The following is a 23,220-nucleotide window of genomic DNA, read 5'->3' as shown; positions in this document are numbered from 1 at the left end:
GAAAATGTAAATAGAGAATTGCTGTTAGTTCTGTTCACTCAGGGAAAACATTTTGGGCATTTCTAAAAGAAAGTGTCCCTCAGGTAATTATGAAACTTGTAAGGTATGTCAATTTTTAATGATTGTTTTAATTCTTTTTAATACCCAGGAGTATTAAATTGTAATTGATACCCAGTAGTTATCAATTACATGAGGATATGGCTTGCTGATTTTGGGGGCAGATCCCAGGGCCGGCTGCCGTTTTCACAGACTGAGCGCGGCCCTTTGCTGATGACTGGTTGCAAGGGCTGTCTGTCATGCCCCACCCTCCTCACCAGTTAGTTACAAGGGCTCTCCATGTGGCCCTGCCCCTTGCCGCTGATTGGTGGACAGGGGTGGAGCTGCATGATAGGCAGCCATCTTGCCAGCCAGCAGCCTTTTGCTCCAGCAGAGCCCCCCTTCTCCATTCTACCCTGGTGGCTGCATGTGTGGGGAGGTCCATGAAGACTGCTGGCTTCTCCTCAGAAGGCAACATTTTATTTTCAGTCTTTTTTTAGCAGCAAGTCCGTCATTTTTCTCACAGCCTGCCCAAATTTGAGTTTTTTTGCAAAAATCATGTCATTGCAAATTTGATAGGTTCCTACCAATAGTTTACACAGCCCATTTGATCTTTTTTTTTCCTTAGCCAAAATATACTGATTTTTTCAGAATCTTGGTGTGGGGAGTAAGGAAAGAATGTGAGGTGGGTGTAAATGCCAGATGCTGTGTGCATCAGAGGCAAAGATGAGTCAGGGGGTTTTTTTGTTGCTTTTTTGATTCCACAAGGGTATTGGAGCAGAAGACAGCTCCCTGATATGATACAAAACTTCATATGTTAGCTGGAATGGCTGTTTCATGATTTTTTTTTTTTTTTTACTTTTCCATAAATTTGAGGAAAGGAGGCTGGAGTGCATCCTCTCTAAGCCTTCTGTTACTTTAGGTTTTGTTTGCTTGACTTGGGTCTCTGGATAAATTGTGCCGAGACTATTGTTCCTGATCAATAAGCACTTGTGCACATGCTTAACTACTATTGCAAGTACAATTTAATATGCACAGAACTTTAGGTATAGGCAGGCATGTTTTAAAACAGAACATAAGTTGTGTTTGGGTGTTTAGGACAGTCAGACCCAGATAATATCATTCTTTTTTATATCACACATTGTTTGTTATCACAACTTTTATTATCAGGGCCTGACTTCCATATATAACAAAGTCCCCCCTCCCCCAATTGTTACTGTGCATGTCATCACAAAGTGCTTAATGTCAAAAACAAGTGATCTCCAGTGGGTAAATATATCACTTAATGTCACAATTACCAAGTGATGGTCTAAGATTTAATCAGTTAGCAAACAATTATTGCCAAAGTAATTTGCCTTGTTAAAGAAACTTACAGTATTTAAAGATGTGTACCTACAAAACGTTTGTTTTGTGGCTTTTTTTTTTTCAGATAATTATAAGGTGGGCTTGTCAGCTTTGTCAAAAGAAGCACTGTCAGACCCTGAATGCAGTTTGCCTGGGTCTGTCGTGCCACACGTAATTTATCTCGTACTTAAATTGTACAGGAAGCATCTGTTCTTACCCCATAGCATACTTATTATTTGTGAAACTCTTGGGGGGAAAAAACAATACAAAAATAATGGAAAGGCTAGACGGCGGGTAAAACCCTGGCACGGTGCCGTCAGAGGAGGGGCTCCAGAGGCTTAAGCCCTCTCAGCTTCTTCGTAGGGTAATTATAGGTCCCATCAGTTAATTTACATGTGATTTTTTTTAAATATGGTATATATATAATACTTGCACATTTTACTTTGTTCTTTTTGCTAGATATTAAGTAAATGCCACCTTTGGGTGTTATATAAAGTTTAGAGAAAGGCACTAAAGCCCTCCAGAGTTAGAAGTGTAGTACCACCCTTTGTGAAGTGTTCAGAACTGGAGTAAGCACCACCTGCTGTGCTATTTCTGTGATTCTTAATGTTTAATGTGGTGATTCTTAACCATCGCGTTGGGACACTTTGGGGTGCTCCAAGATCCTGTGAGGGTGCTAGAGGAGGTGTGAGAAGATAAGCAGGTAAGGGCAGGATCAGGCTCCAAGTCAGAGGAGATAAGCACATAAGGGCTGGCTCAGACTCTTTCTGCTTGGTTGCTTCCACTACCCAGCCCCACTAGAAGGAGGTAAGCACTGTAAGAAATAACTTGGTTCTTGAAATGAGGGGCTGCTCAGTTCATAGATTCATAGATTGTGAGGCTGGAAGGGACCTCGGGAGATCATTGGGTCCAGTCCCCTGTACCAGTTCACAAGAGTTATGGAGAGAGTGTCTTGAATCTAACAGGGGGTGTCATAAGTCTGTAAAGGTTGAGAACAGCTGGCTTAACATACCTTTTTGTCAGTCTTGTGTATATGACATCAGGGTTTCGCTAGAAATAAATGAATACTAATTTGTTTCTTTTGCCTTTTCCTTTCTTTTTCATTAACTCAAAGGTAGCTTGTTTTTTCTGCTGTACCTCAAATGCAGTCTGCCAGTTTTGTTCTGCATCATTCAACCCATCTATGAAGTTTAATATAGAAGTTGCCCAGCTTGCAGATGTCAAATATCAACTAGTAGTTTTTTCCAAGAGCATAAATCATTATGTATAAATTAGACAAGTAAACACTGTGTTGGAGCAAGGCTCAAAATGAACTTTTGCATTCTGTCTTGTTTAGTGACATGCTTATTCTTTTTAGGTTAAGGAAATAGAGATCTCATGGGAGGGGTGTTGGGGGGAATGCTCATGAAATATAGAAACCACTTCCTGCTGATTATATATTCAGTATTCAGAAGCAGTAACTAAAAAGGGGAAATCCCTCCTATTCTTTATTTCCTCCTTATAATGCAAGCTGCCAGACAAAAACTGTTGAAGAGTAACAGCTTAGGTGGTCCAGCTCTGAAAAGCATATGGCTAATACCAGTTCTTTTATTTCTTTCTGCAGATATTGCAGTGGTGGAGATGACTGATGCTTTCCGCCAGCCTTCTTTGTTCTACCACCTGGGGGTCAGAGAAAGCTTCAGTATGGCCAACAACATCATTCTCTACTGTGATACAAATGTAGACTCCCTGCAATCACTGAAGGTAGACCTCAAGTTAAAAGATATGTATTTATATATCTAGATATATATCTAGATATATATACCTGAAAATAGACTCAAACTGCTGGTGACTGATGCAGACTGACCAAGGCTTAAGAGAAAAGCCAGAAGAATCATTTGCGTTCTGAAAAATGTGCCTGCAGTGATGGTCTGAAAACACTCTATTTGCTTAGTTTATTCAAGAGAAAATTACAAAGTGACACGGTCGCAGTCGGTCAGTACCTACATGGGGAGGACATTAAAAAAAACAAAACAAAACACCAACCCACCCCCCCACCTATTTCTAGTCTGAATGTATTTAGCTTCAGCTTTCAGTTACCAGATATTTTATCAGGTAGGGCAGTAAATCACTGGAGCAACTTACCTGGCCACGTGGTAGACACTCCATCATTCTGGATTTTTAAATCGGAACTATATCTTGTCAAAGAGCTCAGCCAGAAGTTATGGGTTTGATGAAGGAGATTGATTCTTTGGCCTGCTTTATGTGAACTGGGTAATCATAACAGTTCTTGTGACCTGAAGGTCTATGAAACTTTCAGCTTTTCCAATTCCCATTTCATATTTTGCAAAGAGGAACCATATGTACTTTTGTCTTTTATACTAACAAAAATAGCAACAAGGAAAGAAAAAATAAAATTTTATTGAATGTGCCCACTCTAACAGGATACAGCAACTTTTGGAAAAACACACAGGTGGAGTTCTTAAAGGTCTGTTGCATAAGATCATAAGGCACTGCTTCATTGCTGTATATAATGTATCATGTATAAGCCTGATGCAGAGGTCTAATCTTTAAATACAATGTCCTGAATATTTTCAGGCTTTCTGAGGTCTAGGATTTAAATCAGAGAGGATGGGGAAGGGGTGTCATAGGAATGTTGGTAAGTAGGTTTAGGAGAATACAAAATACGGGGCATTTTCCACACTGTTGAGCCAGATGAATTTTTAAGTGTAGACCAGGGGCATGTAATTATTTCGGGCAGAGAGCTCCCCTCTCTCTCTGCTGGCACAGTCCAGCCCAGCTCCACAGACCCCTGCCAGCCCATGCCCCGTGCTCCTGCCACCCCGCTTTGGGCCCCGCTGGCACCGGCCCCGGGACACCGATGTGTGCTCCACACTCCTGCATGCCTGCTCGCTTTCACTCCTCCCACTTCCACTTTCCTGCCTGTCTGTGGGCCGCTCTGCACCACATGGGTCCCAGCTGCATGGCTCAACTGTGGGACTTAGCGGAGCTGGTCAGGCCCTGAGGACTGGGGCAATCTCCCATGGTCCTCCCATGCCTCCTCCCTCTTTTAACATGAATTTCCCACTCCAATGCACAAACAGCCCCATGGTCCCAGGCCAGAAGCCTCTGCTAGGCAGGGGCTTCTGGCTGGGGGGGGGTGGGCCAGGTGGGCCTTACTGTTTCAGGAGCCTGCCATGGCTCTCCCTTGCTCCTGCTGCCCGGGCTCCTGTCGTTTTTACAGGCAGCCGGGGTAGATGAATATTAATTTTCTAAATTTTTAGGGGCCCCGCAGGCTAGATAGAATGGCCTGGTGGTCTGGATCCGGCCTGCGGACCATACTTTGCCCACCCCGATGTAGACTTACCTCTGAGTTCAGTTATATTATTAAAAGAGGCTTCTTTTAATGAAGCCAGTTTAAAATAAATAAAAAAGGAAAGTTCTGAGCCATTCATGCAGCCATTGAAGAACATGTCAACTTACAGTGGAAAACCATTGTTTGGTGTGTCAACATAGTGAATCCTGGCTGGATATGATGATAGGATGTCTGGAGCTTTACATTACTGGACATTATTGCTCACAGTTTGTTGCTCTTTCAAGTCACGGATGAGTGGTTTCTTGTATAACCTAAAAATCAGAATAGATTTTAGGAAATGTTAATACTTTTATACCTACCTACCTTTAAAATGTTGTTTTCTGTAGGCAACTTTGCAAGAGGTACAGCCTCTTAAGCTTTAGAAAAATCTGTTTTAAAACTAAATGGTTGATTAGTAGTAGTATTATTGCAGTACTTGGTCAATACATGGGGACTGAACCATGGAATTGCTGAGCTGAAAGCATGACCTGATGAGCCAGACCTTGAGTCAAGGGCTCTAACAGGTTCCTATTTTCTGATTAGGACATGGAAAGGGACAAAATCCACACTGGTGACTGGGTTTGACTTCAATGGTATCATTCTGAGGACCACTGAGAGGGTTACCTGTAGGTGTGCATCCAGTACATATTTCTTCGTGAGGTGCATGTTTCTGGTAGACCGTTTCAGTCATGCTGTGTTGCATAGAACCTAAAAAGGAAGACCATATTATGGTTAGAGAGTAAGAATGGCTCTCTGAGAGTCTCTTGATTAGTCTTGATGTTTTAACTCCAGTTAAAACAATTTAACTTCAGGAGCAGGTATTTAAAAAAAAATCCTGTTTGAAAGTATTGTGGGGGGGGGCACAGTTATTCCTGTACAGTTGTAATAGTTATTAAGGAAAAGTATGTGAGCCAGCTTGAGGAGGAAATGGGAAGACTTGAGCTGTCATCGTTCCTGCTGTGTTCCCAGGCAGCTAACTCTTGCAAGAACACATTTTTTTTTTCTAGTTTTGTCCTGTTGCATGTAAATTGGGATTCCTTTCTGAGAGAAGTCTCAGATGACTCAGCCTCTTCCCATCATCTCACAGCCAGTTAGACTGTTAGCCATCCGATTTATATTTGCAACACAGAGTGCACTGATATAGGCTCCCATAATAAAAATCTGATGACAGAAGATCTATTGATGAGTTGAATTCAGTTATACCGAGCTCCACTTCACTGAATGAGAAAACTTAAAGGAGAAGAATTTTGGTAGCACTGACTAGTTAGATGTCCTTGGAAACTGAGTGCTTCCCATCCACAGAGCATGGACATTTTTTCTACTTTTCGATTAGGGCTCCATTTCTGTAGGCTCTCCTACATACTGCCAAGCAAGAGTGAGCATGTGGACAGTTAAAACACAGCAGCTTATACATGCTGAAGCTCTATGACCTCTGATCATGTCTATTCTGAGACTGTTCTTGAGAATGCCACTGTTTATATTTGAGGGGCCTGAACCCTGCAAGTATTTCATGTCCAGGACTCACAAGTCAATAGAAACTCAATATATATAAATCTTGAAGGTTTGAATCAGATGTTCAGAATTCCCCATCAACAGGTTCAATTCAAAGTCCACTGAAGTCATGAGAGAGACTCCCTTTGTCTACAGCTGGATTTGTGTTGGGCCCTATGTTCACGCTTAATACTCTAGAGTTAGAAGTTGGAAGGAAAAGAATAACAGATAGGTTCCTCAGCTACTTTGAGATGGGTTTTGTGTTGGTTGGGTCCTTTCTCAGGGCTAATACAAAGTACGTGGATTGCAATGAGAGTCTTTTCACTTGAGTAGGACCTCATACCTTCTGGTAACTAATAACTTACTGTCCTTTATAACAGTACTTGATTATTAGAGGAGTCATTTCCTCTAGGTGTACTTGGGCTCTTGATTGTTCTGGTTTGTTTGTTTTTTAAAGTGGACTGAAATGCGCCTGTTTCTGTTCTTTCTTTTAATCAAAACAAAACCAGCGTGTGTCTTCAGGAAGACTTATGCTTTCTCCTTACTTTGTTGCCTAAATTGAAACACAGACATAAAGGTGTGTCGTGTGGCTCTAAGATGGACCTGGGTGACTGACTGATTGACCTGACAGTGAAATGTGACTTCTCCCCTATCTGCATTTGTACCCAGGAGTTTTTTAGTAGAAGGGTGATGCATGGGAACATGGTTTGGTTTACTGTGGTCTTTTGGAAATTTTTCTGTTATTTCTATGTTCCATTCCCTCTTCCATTAAAGGGAGGAGGGAGGACCCAGGCAACTATAGGCCCGTCAGTCTTACCTCAATCCTAGGGAAACTTTGAGAAGATCATCACGGAGCACATCTGTGATGGGCCGGCCTCAGAGATGATGCTTAAGGGCAACCAGCATGGTTTCATTAGGGGCAGGTCATGTCAGACCAACCTGATTGCCTTTTATGATCAGGTCACAAAAGCCTTGGATGCAGGTGTTGCTGTGGATATAGTCTTTCTGGACTTCAGCGAGGCCTTTGACACTGTCTCCCACCCCATCCTCATTAAGAAATTGCGTGACTGTGGCATTGATGCCTACACAGTCAGATGGATTGCAGATTGGCTGAAGGGTCACACTCAGAGGGTGGTGGTGGACAGGTCATGTTTGACCTGGGGAGAAGTGGGCAGCGGAGTCCCCCAGGGCTCGGTCCTTGGGCCTGCACTGTTCAACCTCTTTATCAGCGATTTGGATGATGGGGTGAAAAGCACCCTGTTTAAATTTGCTGATGATACCAAAATTTGGGGTGAGGTGAGCACACTAGTAGGGAGGGAAAGACTGCAGCAAGACTTGGATAGGTTACAGGGGTGGGCTAGCAAAAACAGGATGCGCTTCAGGGTGCTGCACTTGGGCAGTAGTAGCCAGCAGCACACTTATAGGATGGGAAACTCCCTTCTTGAGAGCATGGAGGCAGAAAGGCATCTTGGAGTCATTACTGACTCCAAGATGAATATGGGCTGACAATGCGAGGTCACGGTTGGCAGGGCTAACCGGACCTTGTCATGCATCCACAGGTGCATCTGTAGCAGGGCCAAGGAGGTGATCCTCCCCCTCTATGCAACACTGGTCAGGCCACAGCTGCAGTACTGTGTCCAGTTCTGTGTGCCCTACTTCAGGAGGGATGTGGACAACATTGAGAGGATCCAGAGGAGGGCCACCCACATGATCCAAGGACAGCAGGGCAGACCCTACAATGAGAGACTGCAGGACCTGAACCTGTTCAGCCTTCGCAAGAGAAGGCTGAGGGGGGACCTGGTGACCGAGTATAAACTCATTAGGGGGGACCAGAAGGGTTTGGGAGAGACCTTGTTTCCCCTAACACCCCCTGGCATAACGAGGAATAACGGCCATAAATTGTTAGAGAGGAGGTTTAGATTAGACATCCGTAAGAACTACTTCACAGTTAGGGCAGCTAGGATCTGGAACCAACTTCCAAGGGAAGTGGTGCTGGCTCCTACCCTGGGGGTCTTTAAGAGGAGGCTTGATGCCTACCTAGCTGGGATCATTTGAGCCCAGTTTTTTCTCCTGCCCAGGCAGGGGGTCAGACTTGAAGATCTACAAGGTCCCTTCCGACCCTACTTCTATGATTCTATGATTACCTGTCTTATCTGATCGGAAGCCTGTGACAAAGGTCATATGGGTTCACAATAACCAAAAGTGACTTGCAAGCAGGCTGCTTCATGGGATGCATTTTGACTATTTTGTCCAGATAGGTCTGTAATCTGGGGTGGTGTGCTTGTACTCCTTCAATCCCTTTTCTACTCCTGTTGTCTGCAGTAGGTGATGGTCCAATCTTGCCAGAGCTAGGCTGCATGGTCCTTCTTACACAGCCAGGCAGGCAGGCAGCCAGCAGCACCCACTGAGTCAGCTGAGAGTCCAATCCCAGCCAGGCTGACCAGTTGCACTTTGGCTGCCCACCCAGCTGGCAAAGAGGGGCTGAACATCTGGCAAGATCAGGCTCTCAGCTGACTCGGCAGACGCCACTGGCTGTCTGCCCAGCTGAGAGCCCAGTTCTGTTGGAGACTGACTGCTCGTCCCTTCTTCCCAAACTGGCCGCACAGCCAGCAGTGCCTGCCACATCCTGCCAGCCCTGAAGGCCAAGGGCCCGATCCTGACCACGCCCTTTCCAAAATCCTAGCTCATCTGTTCCTTTTAGTCTGGTTGTTGTGGAGAACTTTAGTCCAGGATAAATATTTCAGAATGCTGTAAAATGTTATAACTGTAAATGTTTAGTGGCCAATAGTATTAATCATATCACTCTTCTAAAGGTATGGATAAGTGTACATTTCTAGCAGCTTCAGAAAGTAGAGGGGGAGCTTATGTGTGGGAGTACGCAGCAGCTATTGCACTGTGCAGTTGTTACACTCACACAAGCCTGGATGAAACAGGCTTAAAGTAGTAAAATTCTTCCACCACTTTAATTACTACAGACTCATGCACACCTAATGTTTACAATGTAACAGCTGCTGCATGCTCCCCCTACCTTTTTGAAGCTACTACAAATATACATTTGTTCACACCCTTAAAGGCTGTTCAAGTTCTGATTTTAATATTTCAATTTTTTTTTTACAGGAAATTATTTGCCAGAAGAATAATGTAAGTCTGAGTTTGGTTGCTTGCTTGTTTTGTTTTTACTTTTAATTCCTAATGCTCAGATTTCTTTTAGTCTTCACGTTGTACGTGTTATTCTCTTTCCTGTCTACTTCACTAAATATTCCCCTGCTGTATTGCTCATAGTACTGTTTTTATTCTGTTCTGTTCAGAATGCCTCCACTCCCAGCAGCAAACCTGGATACATCATTTCATAAACCTGTTGCTAGGTACCAGGTTCACTTTCTCTGTTTTATCTTTGTCCCTTCCTCTCAATAGTGTTTTCTTCTCTGCCTTTCTTTGTTTCTTTTTTTCACATACGTTTTTTCCTTTGCAATACCATTATTTTCTCTCTCACCCCCAAATTTCTTCTTCTCTCTAACTTATTTTACTTAAAGACAGCTTAACTACATGAATGCCCTTCTCTGATTCGTATGTACAGCATACATTTATTCTACCTTCAAACATTCTGTGTGCTTGTGAGAGGCATGTCTCACATATACACACATACCTGTGCATCCATCTGTTCCCTAAGAATATTGGTCCGCAGAAGCTGGGACTTTCATTCCCATTTCTCTCAGGACAGATACACTGATGCAATTTCAGACAATCCTGCACTGACTGGAAGCCATTTGGTTTCCTAGTGCAGATTTTGACACTGTTCAAATTTGTTGCATTTGCTGTATGATAAAAGACTGTCTCTGCTGCTGTGTGCGCATGTAACTGCAAACATGTACGGATGTAGGCAGGGCATAATTCTTAGAGATTTACTGCATCAGGTTAGGAAACTAAAGCTCTGGGTGTTTACTTACCACCTGACATTAGCAGGTGGGAAAAGTGCATTGCCACCACAAGCTAATTGGAGGTTAAAATGACCGCGCTAGTATACCAGTATTAAATTCATTAAATTTTTAAATATAATCTATATAATGACTTTAATTTGCTTGTCAGTGTTTCAGTTACAACCTGATATCCTCTGGTCTTCACTGGATTATATATACAGATGAGACAGGTAATGGATGGTGGACCAGCACTGCTGGAGTTATATCTGGCAGACTGTTTTGGCCAATGAACGTAGTGTGTCTTGTGGATATTTGAGGGCACTATTAGGACCGTGAATAAAGAAGGTTAATTCGGTAAAACAAAAAGTGAGGATTGTTTTAGAAACCAGGTGGTATGACTACAGAATATTTTCCTAAAAGTGAGGCCTGTGATATGGAGCGCCTTCAGAATGGAGGATTGAAGGCATCTGGACACTTATAGGAGGTGCTCTGTCCATCCTGCTGTTCTGGCTCTGGTTCCCAGCCACCAATGCACTATAGGTATCTGCAGCTCGGCATCCGTTCTTTTTCTGGACTTCAGCTTTAGAAACTGACGGATTTTTTTGCCTCAGGTAATTGGTGAAGTTATCTTAGCGGCTTCATTATATTTTTTACTTTCCTGAATTTATTTCAAATGATGACTACTGCACATTCTGGAATACTTCTGTAGATATCTTAACCTAAGTATGAATGACTTCTGGATCTTCTTTTCTGTTAAGAAATTGAAAAGGGTATAAGCTAAAAATTCTCTCTAACTTTAAAAAGTGCTTGTGAAAGCCACTTTTGAGAATCTGTGTAGATAATGTTGCTGCAACAGAACAATTTTCCCACATCTTCCTACAGATAAAAATGAGCTAAAAGATGATCACTTAAGACAATAAAAAAGAAAATCTCAGGATAGACTAGGTAGCAATAATCTGGACTAAATTAATTTGCAGCCTTTGGCCATTACAAAAAAAATTAAAGCAAAATATTTTCTAGGTGGCTGAATGTCTACACAGGAACAGGCTTTAGGAGAGGAAACCCAGTAAGTAAGAAATGAACAAGAAATATAATGCAGAGTAGACTCAAATGGAAATATGGTCTGTAATTATTTGTATATGAAAGCTACTGACAGTAAGAGGGATTATCACTTAATGTGTTGTCATTACTATGCTCTGAAATGGAGGATGAGATGATAGAATTGTCATCTACCTTAAAAAAATGTTTCAGTAAATTTGAACATAAAATGTGTTCTTAAAGACTTATAGATTGTTACATAGGCATGCTTGGAAACATCATTTCTCAGGAATAAGTATGATCTTAGTTATTAATTCTGGATTATGTTCACAACCCTGTCACTGATTTACTGTGTAACCTTATCTAAGTCACTTGGAAAGAGGGTAGTCAGATGTTCCATTTGCATTTCTTATCAATGGCAGTTTAGCACAATTCTCACCTTTTTGTCTTTGAAAATCTTCTCAGTTATCTGCACCTCAGTTTCCCTTGTCTAAAAAGGAACAATTTGCTTGTTTAAATAGTTCTTGCCTCCCAGAAATGGTGAGGTCTCCCTTAATGAAGTACCTGTAAAACACTTTGAGACTTTTGAATAAAGTTAACTCAGTGTAAAATAATATTAGTTCATTTTTCGGGGAACAGTATTATGTAGGTGATTTTAAACTAGGTATCAAATTAAAAATAATGGATAATCAGGGGTGTGGGAATCCCTGGGAGTGCTAGAATGCTGTTTACTAACATACAAACATCACTAGCCATGGAACAATAGCATCTTGTACCACCAAGGGGTTAAATGTGTTACAAAATAGGCACTAAGGTGTCAGAATGTTTGTTTTCCATATTTGTTTTTCTTGAACTTTGTCTTCCTAAAACGAAGAGGAAAAAAAATCCACTTCCAGCAATATTATCTTGTATTGGTTAGGTAAACTCTATAGAAATCTGCATAGGCAGAGCGGGGGGACGGTCACAGCACATGATCATTTCCTGTTACAACATGATGTTATAGTTGTTCAGTTGAAAGGGTTTGAAAACAACCAGCATACTTATTCTGCATATGTCAAAGCCAGTGGTGTTTTGACAGGAGAGGGAGGACTGATATTTTGACAGGAGATAGCTATTTTGCTGTTTACGAATTTAAGCTTTGTTTTTGCTGCTATTTGATCTTTGAGGTTATACTGGCAATGGAGCAGCCCTAAAGTCTTAAGGAAGAACTTCCATTTTAAAGCAATTCTGGTATAAAATTGTTTATGCTAACTATGCAAATTCTGTTTAATTCTGTGGCTTGCATTTTACCTCCTTGGGAAAAATAGCTGCCCTTCAAGTTCATCAGCGACTTTTATTTCAGTTCCAGCAGGAATTTGTGGCATTAGTGTGCATGTGAGGGGGATGTCGTGAGTTGAGCAAAACTTAAGTTGGGTAAATATTTACTTAATTGGACACTGCTTCTAGTAAAATGGCTTTTTCTTACCCATGGATTGTGGGGTCCTGGGGGTGCTCCACCAAAGGAGCTCCTCTGTGTGGGATCTGGGGTAGGACTTGACGCCTTGGTGAGGAGGCTGAGCCATCTGTGTGAGTGACCCTGACAGCTGTGGGTTCTGTTGGATCTTGAGTCAGGGACCTGTGGCCCATGATATGTTTCACTGTGGGAAGAGAGAGACCTCTGTAATCCCCTTCTCCCTTGACTGGAGGTGAAGTCTGTTCCAGTTAATCCAGAATTTGCCTTGCTTACTTCCCTCCTAGGGGTTTTCCAGTGGGTAGAACCAATTTGTATTCTGCATCTGGGAAAGTACTGTGGTATTGCAGGTAGCTCTGTGTGGTATGTGTGAACAAATATTATGTTCCTAATGACAACCATTGTATTTGTTGTTTATGATAGATGTTCTGTTGTGACACCCATAGACCATGGTCAGCATTGGGGCTCCATTGTGCTAGGTGAGGCAAGCAGGCAATCGGAGCCAGTATCTCTGGCAGTACATAAAATACGATAACCTTAGCACTGTTGTATGACATACAGAATGGAAGTGCAAACAATGTGGGCACCAAACATGGCTATATGAACAAAAAAGAATGGGGACACTGTAAGCACATTTTTCTTTCTGTCTACATAATTATGTACATGCTTGTATGTACATGCACCTCTGTTAAACAAAAAATCATTACGGGTGCAAATTCAAGCAGGAAATGTCAGAATGTAGGGTGCTTTTGCAAACTTAATTCAGGCCCTTTGTGCATTGTGTTTTAACTACACAATCCTACACTTCTTGTTTTTTCCCCATAGGTTTCCTATCTTGTTAGGTGCACAGGATGGATGGAGCAGTTGTTTTATTCAGTTTTCTCCTCCCTGTTCAGTCTTCTGTCCTGTGCTTTATTTGCTGCATCTTGTTCCTGAAGACAGAATTCATAATTACTTTGTGGGCTCTTCCCTTCTGTTCATCACTACAATACCTCAGTGCTTCATGGGCAGTATTCCCTCCCACCCCCAGCATTCCTGTGAAATTTGGAGATTGTGCTTTCTGCACCTGGGGCTGGTAGCTTCCTCCCTGACACTTCTGGGTCAAACATATAGGAGCCCCTAAGAGCACAGCAGAGAAAGGGTCCCTGGTTTCAGTTCTAGTGCTCATCCTCAGCCCATTACAGTGAAAGTCCAGCTTCACCTCTGTACTCCTGGGCTAGACCCCGTTTAGCTATCCAAGTCAGCACTAGGAACTGGAAGAGGCTCAAGCGTGCTTACTGCATACAGATTCTTCAGATTTTAGAGGGACCCATTCTGTCCCCTGACAGAATTACAACTGAAAAGAGGGTCTAATGCTAGAAGTATTAGGCATTCACATCAGTTGTGCTTATGTAATGTCTGTTATAGGAAGAGAGTTAGAAAGAAGGGTGGGTATGTGTGTCCATGCCTGCACATGATGGAAAAGGAGGAAGCAAAAGAAAGAGAAGGGTTAACTTCGGAGAGGATTAAATCTAGTAAAACAGCTCTGAATTGTTTGTGTAGTATCCCTCACTGGTTTTGAGTTTGGCTAAATAATTTGGTACCTGGTTTAGTTTGAAAGAATCTCAGCCTCTTCTGTCAAGAGATGGAGGAGTGAGGACCATCAAAACCAGGCAGTGCAAGATTCCTCAAATGGACTTGTGGTATACCATCATTTTAGAAATTCCATGAAGCTTTTTTCCCTTTTTGTTCCACATGTGAAATGAGCACTGATCTTTACAAGCAGTTAGTATGTGACTTGGAGAAGAATATGTCTTTATATGTGGGAGCCAGAAGAAAGAGGGCTTTCCTGACCTCTGTGCCTTAATTGACTCCCAACTGTTGGGTCTGATCTGGTTTCTTTGCAAGCCAATAGCAAATTTCCTTTTACTTAAGTAGGATGGAGAATTGAGCCTGTTGTGCATATCTGTATTTGTTATAACATCAATGTGTGGTAAACTGATTTGATTACTAAAAATTATTTAGAAAAATAGGTGTGATAATTTATTCTATGGTTTCAGCATCTGTTACAGACATCATCGTGTATTGTCAGAGAACTGCCTTCTTTAATAACATTTTTGTCAGAAAAAGCTAAAATACTAGTAGATATTTCTCAAGAGAGAGCCAGCAGGAGAATTACAAAACACTGAATGGAATCATAATGTGGGTAAATCTTTGGAGAAAGTGATTGCTACTATCAGTAAAATCATTAGCAATTTTCATTTTAAATATTAAAAAGATGAATGTTGGGAGTTTGTTCTAGCTGTGCTGATTGGGCAGGGTATCTGGATTTCTACCAAATTCTTCTAACCCACAAGTCAAAAATTGGATAGATTTGTTAATTTCTCCCTTCTGGGTTCTAAATAGCTGACCCTTAGCTACTCATAGGAGTTATGCTCCCAGGGGATCTGGGTGGATTCAGAAATATTGTTAAGGCTTGGGGCCTTTGCATAGTTTCTTTTCCCCATACAGGAGAACTATGAAGATTTGTGGGTCTGTTGGAGTGAATCCCTTCTTGTCCCACAGTGCATCAAATCTTACTTGGACACACAGCATGAAGGATATTCTATACAGGAAACCTTCGTTATTCATGGGTTTGGCATTCACGGTTTCAAATATTCATGAATGCCCAACCTGCATTTTAAATGCATTTTAAATACAGCTCCTCAGGAGCTCCGTGCTTGTTTCCACTGGGCTCCTGCTGCTGCACGACCACTGGAGCCATACCCCCCCCAGCTGCCAGGGGCACTGTGTTTGTGAACGCAATGCCTTATTTGCGGATTTCACCGTTCACAAGAGATATGAGAAAGTATCCTTTGCGAATGGCGAGGGTTGCCTGCATTTTGATTTTTTGATAATGGGGCCTCCTAGTTGATGTAAGTCATAAGAAGAAGTCAGCTTTTTTTTTCCTTGTTCTGATGTGCAGAATGCAATTAAAGAAATCTCAGGAATGGTTGTTACATCTTAAAAAAAATCTGGTTTTTTGTTGTGCTTAAGGCTGGGACGACAGACAGACAGGAAGGACAGTGCTAGATAAAAGCAACTCTAGTGAGAGTAAAACATTCTTAGATGTTGCAACTGTTGAGCTATAAAAGGTAAATCTGTAACTAGATTTGTTCTGAAGATTACGCAGAGATTGAGGCTTGAATGTTGTTCGTTAGTGGGCAGTGAGCTGTAAAATATTGTAAAAATACGTCTGTTAAAATACTTGTTTAGTCACTTGGCAGTAAACTTTTGTACTTACACATTATTAGATCTCGGTGCTTCTGTTTTCTAATTGGTCTTGATTAAATATATGCTGTTCTGGTAATATCGAGAAGGTACTGGATGTTCTTGTATTAAAAGGCCTGATTCTACCAAGTGCTAACCTTTTTGGCCTAAGCCTAGCAAAGCATTTGTGTATGTATGTATGTATCTAAGGTTGTGAATAGTGTTACTGACCTGGGTTAAGAACAGTCAGAAAGCTCGACGCTGAATTGATTCAGTCTTTGCAGGTTAGTCTAAGCTGCAGAGATCAAACTGAAAAACAACTAGACACACATTTACTTTTGATTTAGGGAATGCAGCTGCATGCCTGCAGTGGCTTAGGCCAGAAGATGGGGGGGGCACTAGAGCATGCCTCTCTGGCACATAGCCAGCATGGGGGGGTGTTATCATAGAATCAATGAGTCGGAAGGGACCTAGACAGATCATCGAGTCCGACCCCCCGCCATGGACAGGAAGGAGCACTAGGGGTAGCAGAGGTCATAAGACCCCAGCCAGGTGCCTATCCAGTCTCCTCTTGAAGATTTCCAGGGAAGGTGAGAGCACCACCTCTCTGGGAAACCTATTCCAGACTCTGGCCACCCTTACAGTGAAGTAGTTCTTCCTAATATCTAACCTAAACCTATCCTCCCTCAGCTTGTGGCCATTGTTCCTGGTGACTCCAAGGGGGCCCCTGGTGAACAGACTTTCCCCGAGTCCCTGCTGGTGGCCCCTGATAAGGTTGTAGGCAGCCACAAGATCCCCCCTCAGTCTCCTCTTGCAGAGACTGAAGAGATTCAGGTCCCTCATCCTCTCCTCATAGGATGGGCCACGGAGGCCCTCAACCATATGAGTGGCCCTCCTCTGGACCCTCTCCAGGTTCTCCACATCCTTCTTGAAGTGCGGCGCCCAGAACTGGACACAGTACTCCAGCTGCGGCCTGACCAGCGTCGCATAGAGTGGGAGCAAGACCTCTCTGGACCTGTTAGTGATGCCCCTCTTGATGCATGACAGGGTGTTGTTGGCTCTGCCTATTGCTTCGTCACATTGGCGACTCATAGTCATCCTGGAGTCAATCCTGACTCCAAGATCCCTCTCTGCCTCTGTGCTGCTGAGAGGGTCAGCCCCAACCTATAACCATAATGCTGGTTCCCTCTCCCCAGGTGCAGCACTCTGCACTTGTCCTTGTTGAACCACATCCTGTTCAGATCCGCCTACTTCTCTAACCTATCCAGGTCTGCCTGGATGCGGTCTCTGCCTGCCGGTGTATTCACTTTACCCCACAGCTTGGTGTCATCAGCGAACTTGAACAGGGTGCTCTCCATACCCTCATCCAGGTTGCTAATGAAGATGTTGAACAGCATCGGCCCAAGGACCGAGCCCTGGGGAACTCCGCTGCCTACACCCTCGCAGGTCGACATCAACCCATGCACCACCATGCTCTGGGTGCGCCCCTGGAGCCACTTTGCCACCCATGTGACCATGCATTCATCAGTGCCGCAGTCCCTCAGCTTGCCCACCAGAATTGGGTGGGACACTGTGTTGAAGTCCAAGAAGATGACATCGATTTCCTCCTTGCCATCTAAGCTCTTTGTTACCTGGTCATAGAAAGAGACCAGGTTAGTCAGGCAGGATCGGCCTTGCACGAACCCATGCTGGTTACCCCTCAACATGACTTCCCCTGCAGGGCTCTCACAAATGTGGCCCTTGATAATTTTTTCAAAGACCTTCCCAGGATAGAAGTGAGGTCTTGTTCACTTCTTCTTCCTGCTGCCCCTGAAGTCTCTGGGATTTGCAGTCCAGAATCACAGGAGCAGGACTCTCCAGGGTTGCCCATCATCACGTCACCTCCTCTTTCTGCTTCTAGGTGCCTCTGGGATTTGTAGTCCACAGTCGCAGCCAACAGTAAGTTTCAATAAATTTAGCATCAGGGCAGCAGCTCTGTACTTGGGGGAAGGTGTGCTTAACCCCCCACTCTGGCCCCAGACCCCAGCCAGGGTTTGTTTGGGGGGGCATTCCCCACCCCCACACCTTCTCTGCTGGAGCAGTCAACACAACGAAGGGCTGGAAAGCATGCTGGGATGCTGGGGGACTGTGATTTAACTTGAACCAAGAAGGGGTCTGGGACAGAAGTTTCATGAACTGATTTGACCCTAATCAGTTAAGTCTGATACTACATTTAACCAGGTTTATCTTAAACCAGTTTCAGCCATTTTGAAACTGGTTTTTATGTACCGAGCTTCTGTTCTGTTACAAGTTTAAACCAGTTTCTGATTACTTAAGCTGGTTTATGTGTAACTTCTATCTCTGGGCTTAATGACTGACAGGGTATGTCTACACAGCTTCCACAGTGCTCCTGAGGATGCCATTGAGAAACTAGCTCCACTCACTTCTGCTGTGCATTGCTGCTTACTGAAATATCTTGTGTAACTGAGGGATGCTTCCAGGATCTCAGGCAGATTCTAATGATGATCACATGTCTTCCTTTCGGCTTGAGGCATGTGTAGAGTGGGAATGGATGAGTGGGATTTGTTTCTCTGTGGCAGTCTTAGAATCACTGTGGAGGTTGTATAAACAGACCTATAGGCTACGAACAGACAGTCAGAAAGCCCAAGGCTGAAGTGGTTCAATATTCACAGGTTAGTCTAAAATGCATAGATTAAACTGATAAGCAGGTGAACAGACATTCTCTTTTGATTCTGGAAATGCAGCCACATGTCTGCAGAGGCCTAAGCCAGAAGCTGGGAGGTGCTAGAGCATGCCTCCCTGCTTGGCTGGAGCAGACAGCTTGGACTAAGGCCCACACAGGCAAGGCGGGGTTGCGAGGGAGGTGCAAAACATCCTGGGATGCTGGGGGGGTTTTGAGTTAAGTTGAATACGGAGGGGATCTAGGACAGAATTTCAATAAACTGATTTAACTCAATCAGTTAAGACTGATACTACATTCATCCAGGTTTATTTTAAACCTGTTTTAGCCATTTTGAAAGTGTTTTATGTGCACTGAACTTCTGGTGTGTTACAGATTTCAACTAGTTTCTGATCACTTATACCAGTTTATGTGTAATTTCTATCCCTAGCCATGACATCCTAAATGGAGAACATCTGTTTCACTGTTTTGTCAGAGGGATCTTTTCTGCCTGCTTCAAAAGTTACATTTACATTGCCCAACTGGCAAAAAAAAAAAAAAAATCGAAAAGATAAAAAGGTGGCCTTGGTGTAATTAAATTTGGGCTCTGTAGTATGTTTGTGTCTCTCATTATTCATGCTAACATCACATGTTTCTTTTCTTCTACTTCATGAGGATATTACAGTTAAACATCAGGCAGGGCCTGAAAAGCTACAGTTAAAGGGAAAACAGCAATGCCATGTCAGTGAGTGATGTCAAGGAGGGCAAACAAAAAAAATTTCTAACTGAAGTTAGTCACTGTTGGGCACAGTAGTCCTGAACACATTTTACTATGGGACTTTGTAAGAGGATATAAGAGGGGATGCCAATTTATGTATCGGGAATAACATGAGAATCTAATGCCTTATTCTTAGACCTTGTGGGTGCCTGAAGCCTTGACTAATTGAGTCTGCTGGAGCATGCTAATTACCTCCCCGTGCTTCAGAATGGCGCTGGGGATACTTTAACTAAAGCTTGTTCGACAAGCTTTAATTAAAGCACCCCGCTGCCATTTTGAAGCTCAGAGATGCTGATACACGAGAAGCTGCAGGCACTTTAATTAGACCTGCTCTCAGAGCCACTCTAATTAATTAAAGCACTCTTCCCCTTCCCCTCTCCCCGCCCAGCATGTGCCCAGCCCTCTGAGCTTACGTATTGAGGGGGTGGGTGAGATGAGTGCAGATAGGAAAAGCAACAACAGCATTGGATAACATAGTGTGGGAGTGAGTGGTGAGTAAGGGCATGATCTTCACTTACAGAAATAAGGTTGGGGGCTAAGTGATTACAGAGCTGCTGTTCAGCCATTTCCTGAGGGCATGGTTCCCTTAGATTACTCTAAGCCAGGGGTGGGCAAAATACGACCCACAGGTTGGATCTGGCTTGTGAGGCCATTCTATCCAGCCCACAGGGCCCCTAAAAATATTTAGAAAATTAAAATTTATTTGTCCTTGGTTCCTGTCAAAGATGATGGGAACCAAGAGCAGTAGGACCCAGCAGAAGCCCTGGCAGGCTCCTTCAACAGCAGGGCCTGCCTGGCCCCGCCCTTCCCAGCTGTGAACGCTAGCAGGGGCTTCTGGCCTGGGACCGCATGGCTGCCCCGTGTGGGAAGCTCAGCTAAGGGGTTGTGGGGGAAGGGCAGGAAACAAGCTGGTGCTGAGCATGGGGAAAAATGGTCCCTCCTCTACCCAGTGGCCAGCGCTCTCTGCTGCAGCCGTTCGCAGCCTGCACAGGGCTGTCCTGAGTGGGGGCGGGCAGCCCCACGCAAGCTGTGAGTGGCTGCAGTGCGGGGTGCCAGCCATGGGGTGGCTGAGGGGCTGGTTTTCCCCACGCTCCACACCAGGTTGTAACCCACCTCGCTGCCGGCCTGGGCCTCATGCCGGCTCCGGGTTTGCCCATTGAGGTTGCCCCACAGCGGCAGCAGCTGCAGCCTCCCCCTCCCCGCCGCTTGCCATGCCGGGCAGTGTTGGCTGCTGCTGCCCAGTGTGCAAGCTCCAGGCAGGCAGCAGCAGCCAACACAGTCCGGTGCAGCAAGTGGCGGGGCCACAGCTGCTGCCACCACGGCGCAGCCCTGATGGGTCAGCCTGGAGCCGATGTGGGGCCCAGGCTGGCAGCAGGGTGGGTTACAAGCTGGTGTGGAGCGCGGGGGGAGCAGCCCCTCCCCCACCCCATGGCTGGTGCCCCACACTGCAGCCACTCGCAGCCTGTGTGGGGCTGCCTGTGCCTGCTCAGGACAGCCCCCCAACAGGCTGTGAGCAGCTGCAGCAGGGAACGCAGGCCACAGGGTGGGTGAGGGGCTGTCCCCCTCCCCCCCTGCCCTATGCTCCTCACCAGCTTGTTCCCTGCTGGCGAGCAGGGGGTCAGGGCTGCGCACTGCCCCCCGCCTGTACCATGGGGCTGAGGGGGCACTGGGAGTGAGTGGATGTGGGAGCAGGACCCGCACCGGTGTCCCAGGGCCAGCGCCAGCAGGGCCCAGAGCAGGGCGCCAGGAGTGCAGGGTCCCGGCTGGCAGGAGCTCTATGGAGCCAGGCCAGCTTCCCCCTCTCCCTGCTGGTGCAGCCCAGCTTGGCTCCACAGACCCCTGCCAGACTGCACCCTGCTCTGGTCCCCACCGGTGCTGGCCCTGGGACATTGGTCCCAAGATGGTGACCAGGGACAGGGCACCTGTCAAGGGGCGGAGCTACCCATGCGGTCCTCAGCAGCTTGCCACAACTTGGTAAGCAGCCCTCTGCCTGAACTAATTGCCTGCCCCTGCTCTAAGCGGAGAACCCAAACTAGACCTGAGAATTGAGAACTCAGGGTTTGTCCCTTCAAATGTAGAATTATTTAGCAGTGAATTAGTATCTGATTGTCTAGGAAATGAGCCTCAGATGAATGGCCCAGTACCATGGTAGGGTAGATTTGCACCTTATAGACTACAGCAATGCAACTGGAATCCTGCTTTAAATTATGTTCTCTAATATTTGATCTGGCAAAAAATTAAAACTGAATTTGAGCATCTTCTGTCTCAAGTATTCCACTACTCCTTTTACTATGTGTGCTTTGGTCAGAAGAGCACTGTGTCAAGTCTCCAGAAAATTGGCTGCAAATTGAATCAGAGCTGACTGTCTTTTCTCAACAACTTATGAAAGAATTGTGGCATCAAACATCACCTGACATCAATTTCATGTGATGAAAGTAGGTTATTAATTACACTGATATCTTGCAATGGAAAACTGAAACAGCGGTAACGTCAGAATTGATTTCATGGAGTCTTTTCTTCTGTAAAAACTCCCAAACACCTTCATCTTGATTCTCTCCCTTCCTTATAAACAGAACTGTGACCTTTATTCACCTGACCTGACTTTAGCTACTCCCACTCTTTCTTGGCAGGTTTAACTTACAGATGTCTATTGTTTGCTTACCTGGAGAATAGAATAGGACAAATTTATTCCACTTGCATAATTTTTTGGACAAGGCAAATACCTTTTTAGCTGTTTTCTCCATTGATTGTGACTTGTGTATCGATTTTCTCCATGAGGAAATGGCTATGATGGTTCTATGTGAATAGCAACTTCTATAGACGATGGGGAAATACTTTGAAACCATGTTAACTACCTGGAAAATCTCAGCTACATGGCAAATGAATTTGATAGCAGGATTGGGTGTGTATGTGACTTCCGATGCTGATTTCTCTTAAGATTGCATGAAGGCTTATGTGGCTTTCATTATTTCCTAACATGCCATGTCGAGCTTTGTATTGTTTTGAGGTTTTTTATGACTTCTTGTCTTTCTGTTTTCAAACATCCCTTTATGTTGCTTCATTGTTGAATGGCAGAAAATCAGTTTTTGTTCCATTTTAGTGTGATTAACTTGATCGATTTGCTTTTCTTAAGTAATAGGAAAAATGTGTTTGAAGGTAAGCTTGCCTATGTTATTATTCTGTTTACAAATTGATATTATTAAAAAAAAAAAAAGCAAAGTTTGATTGGGTCCTTAGGAGCTTTTGCTCAAGGATGAATGACAAAATCTTCTGCAAAGGAAGAATGGTTTTCCTGTTTGCAGTGTTATGGGCGTGTGAGTGTTGCATCTCTGTAGGTGGCCCAACAATCCTGCCAAGATAAACTTTGTCTTGTGGGTTTCAGAATTTGAAAAACAACCCTTTTTCAGAGTTTGGTTTTTATTTTAAGAACTTGGCTTTATAAGAAATATGTCAGAGGTCAAAACAGCTTTCCTACAGACTTGCCTTTGTTTTTATTTCTTTTTTAACACTTTGAATAACAGGCAAACTCCTTGTTCCAGGAATAAATCCTCAGCCACTTCGCCCTTTCTCTGGGTTTTGTCTCCTCAACCCTATTCTTAAGAAAGACAATTAGTTAGGAGAAGAGAAGCCACCTATTCTCCACAAACCAACCACTGCTGCCTCCTGTTGGAGTAGGAGTAGCAGTAGGGGAACAGTGTTCCTGGTTAATCCCTGTGGGAGACTTCTTCCTCTTCCTCTCCCTGCCATTCACAAGCAGAAACACTCTGCATCTTCCAGGTTCTCCTTCGGATTATCAAGAGGCCTGTTAACCTCATCATATTAATATAGGATATCATAACATGCTTCAGGTGAAGACAGGCTATTTGGGCTTCTGCTTTTGTTGCATTTCTTGACTGTTTATTAAAAATACTGAGGTGCTGATCTTCAGTTTTCTTGTCATGGATG

At 44.0% G+C, this 23,220-nt stretch overlaps 1 protein-coding gene across 2 annotated transcripts in view; it reads left to right on the top strand.

Annotated features, from left to right (window-relative positions):
• Window positions 1–23,220, top strand: part of MAP3K5 (mitogen-activated protein kinase kinase kinase 5) — a 152,228-nt gene that overhangs the window by 40,776 nt on the left and 88,232 nt on the right. Inside the window, exons 2-3 of one of the 2 annotated variants that reach the window (XM_090040075.1) lie at window positions 2,984–3,123; window positions 9,323–9,346. In XM_090040075.1, the coding sequence (XP_089896201.1) occupies window positions 2,984–3,123; window positions 9,323–9,346 (164 nt within the window). The remainder of the gene's footprint in view (window positions 1–2,983; window positions 3,124–9,322; window positions 9,347–23,220) is intronic. The other variant, XM_090040084.1, reaches the window with a different exon arrangement.

This window comes from Crocodylus siamensis, chromosome 1, assembly GCF_052110815.1.
Source record: "Crocodylus siamensis isolate JL-2025a chromosome 1, ASM5211081v1, whole genome shotgun sequence".
NCBI lineage: Eukaryota > Metazoa > Chordata > Crocodylia > Crocodylidae > Crocodylus > Crocodylus siamensis.
The sequence above is the reverse complement of the archived record's forward strand: the minus strand, read 5'-3'. Positions and strand labels throughout refer to the sequence as shown.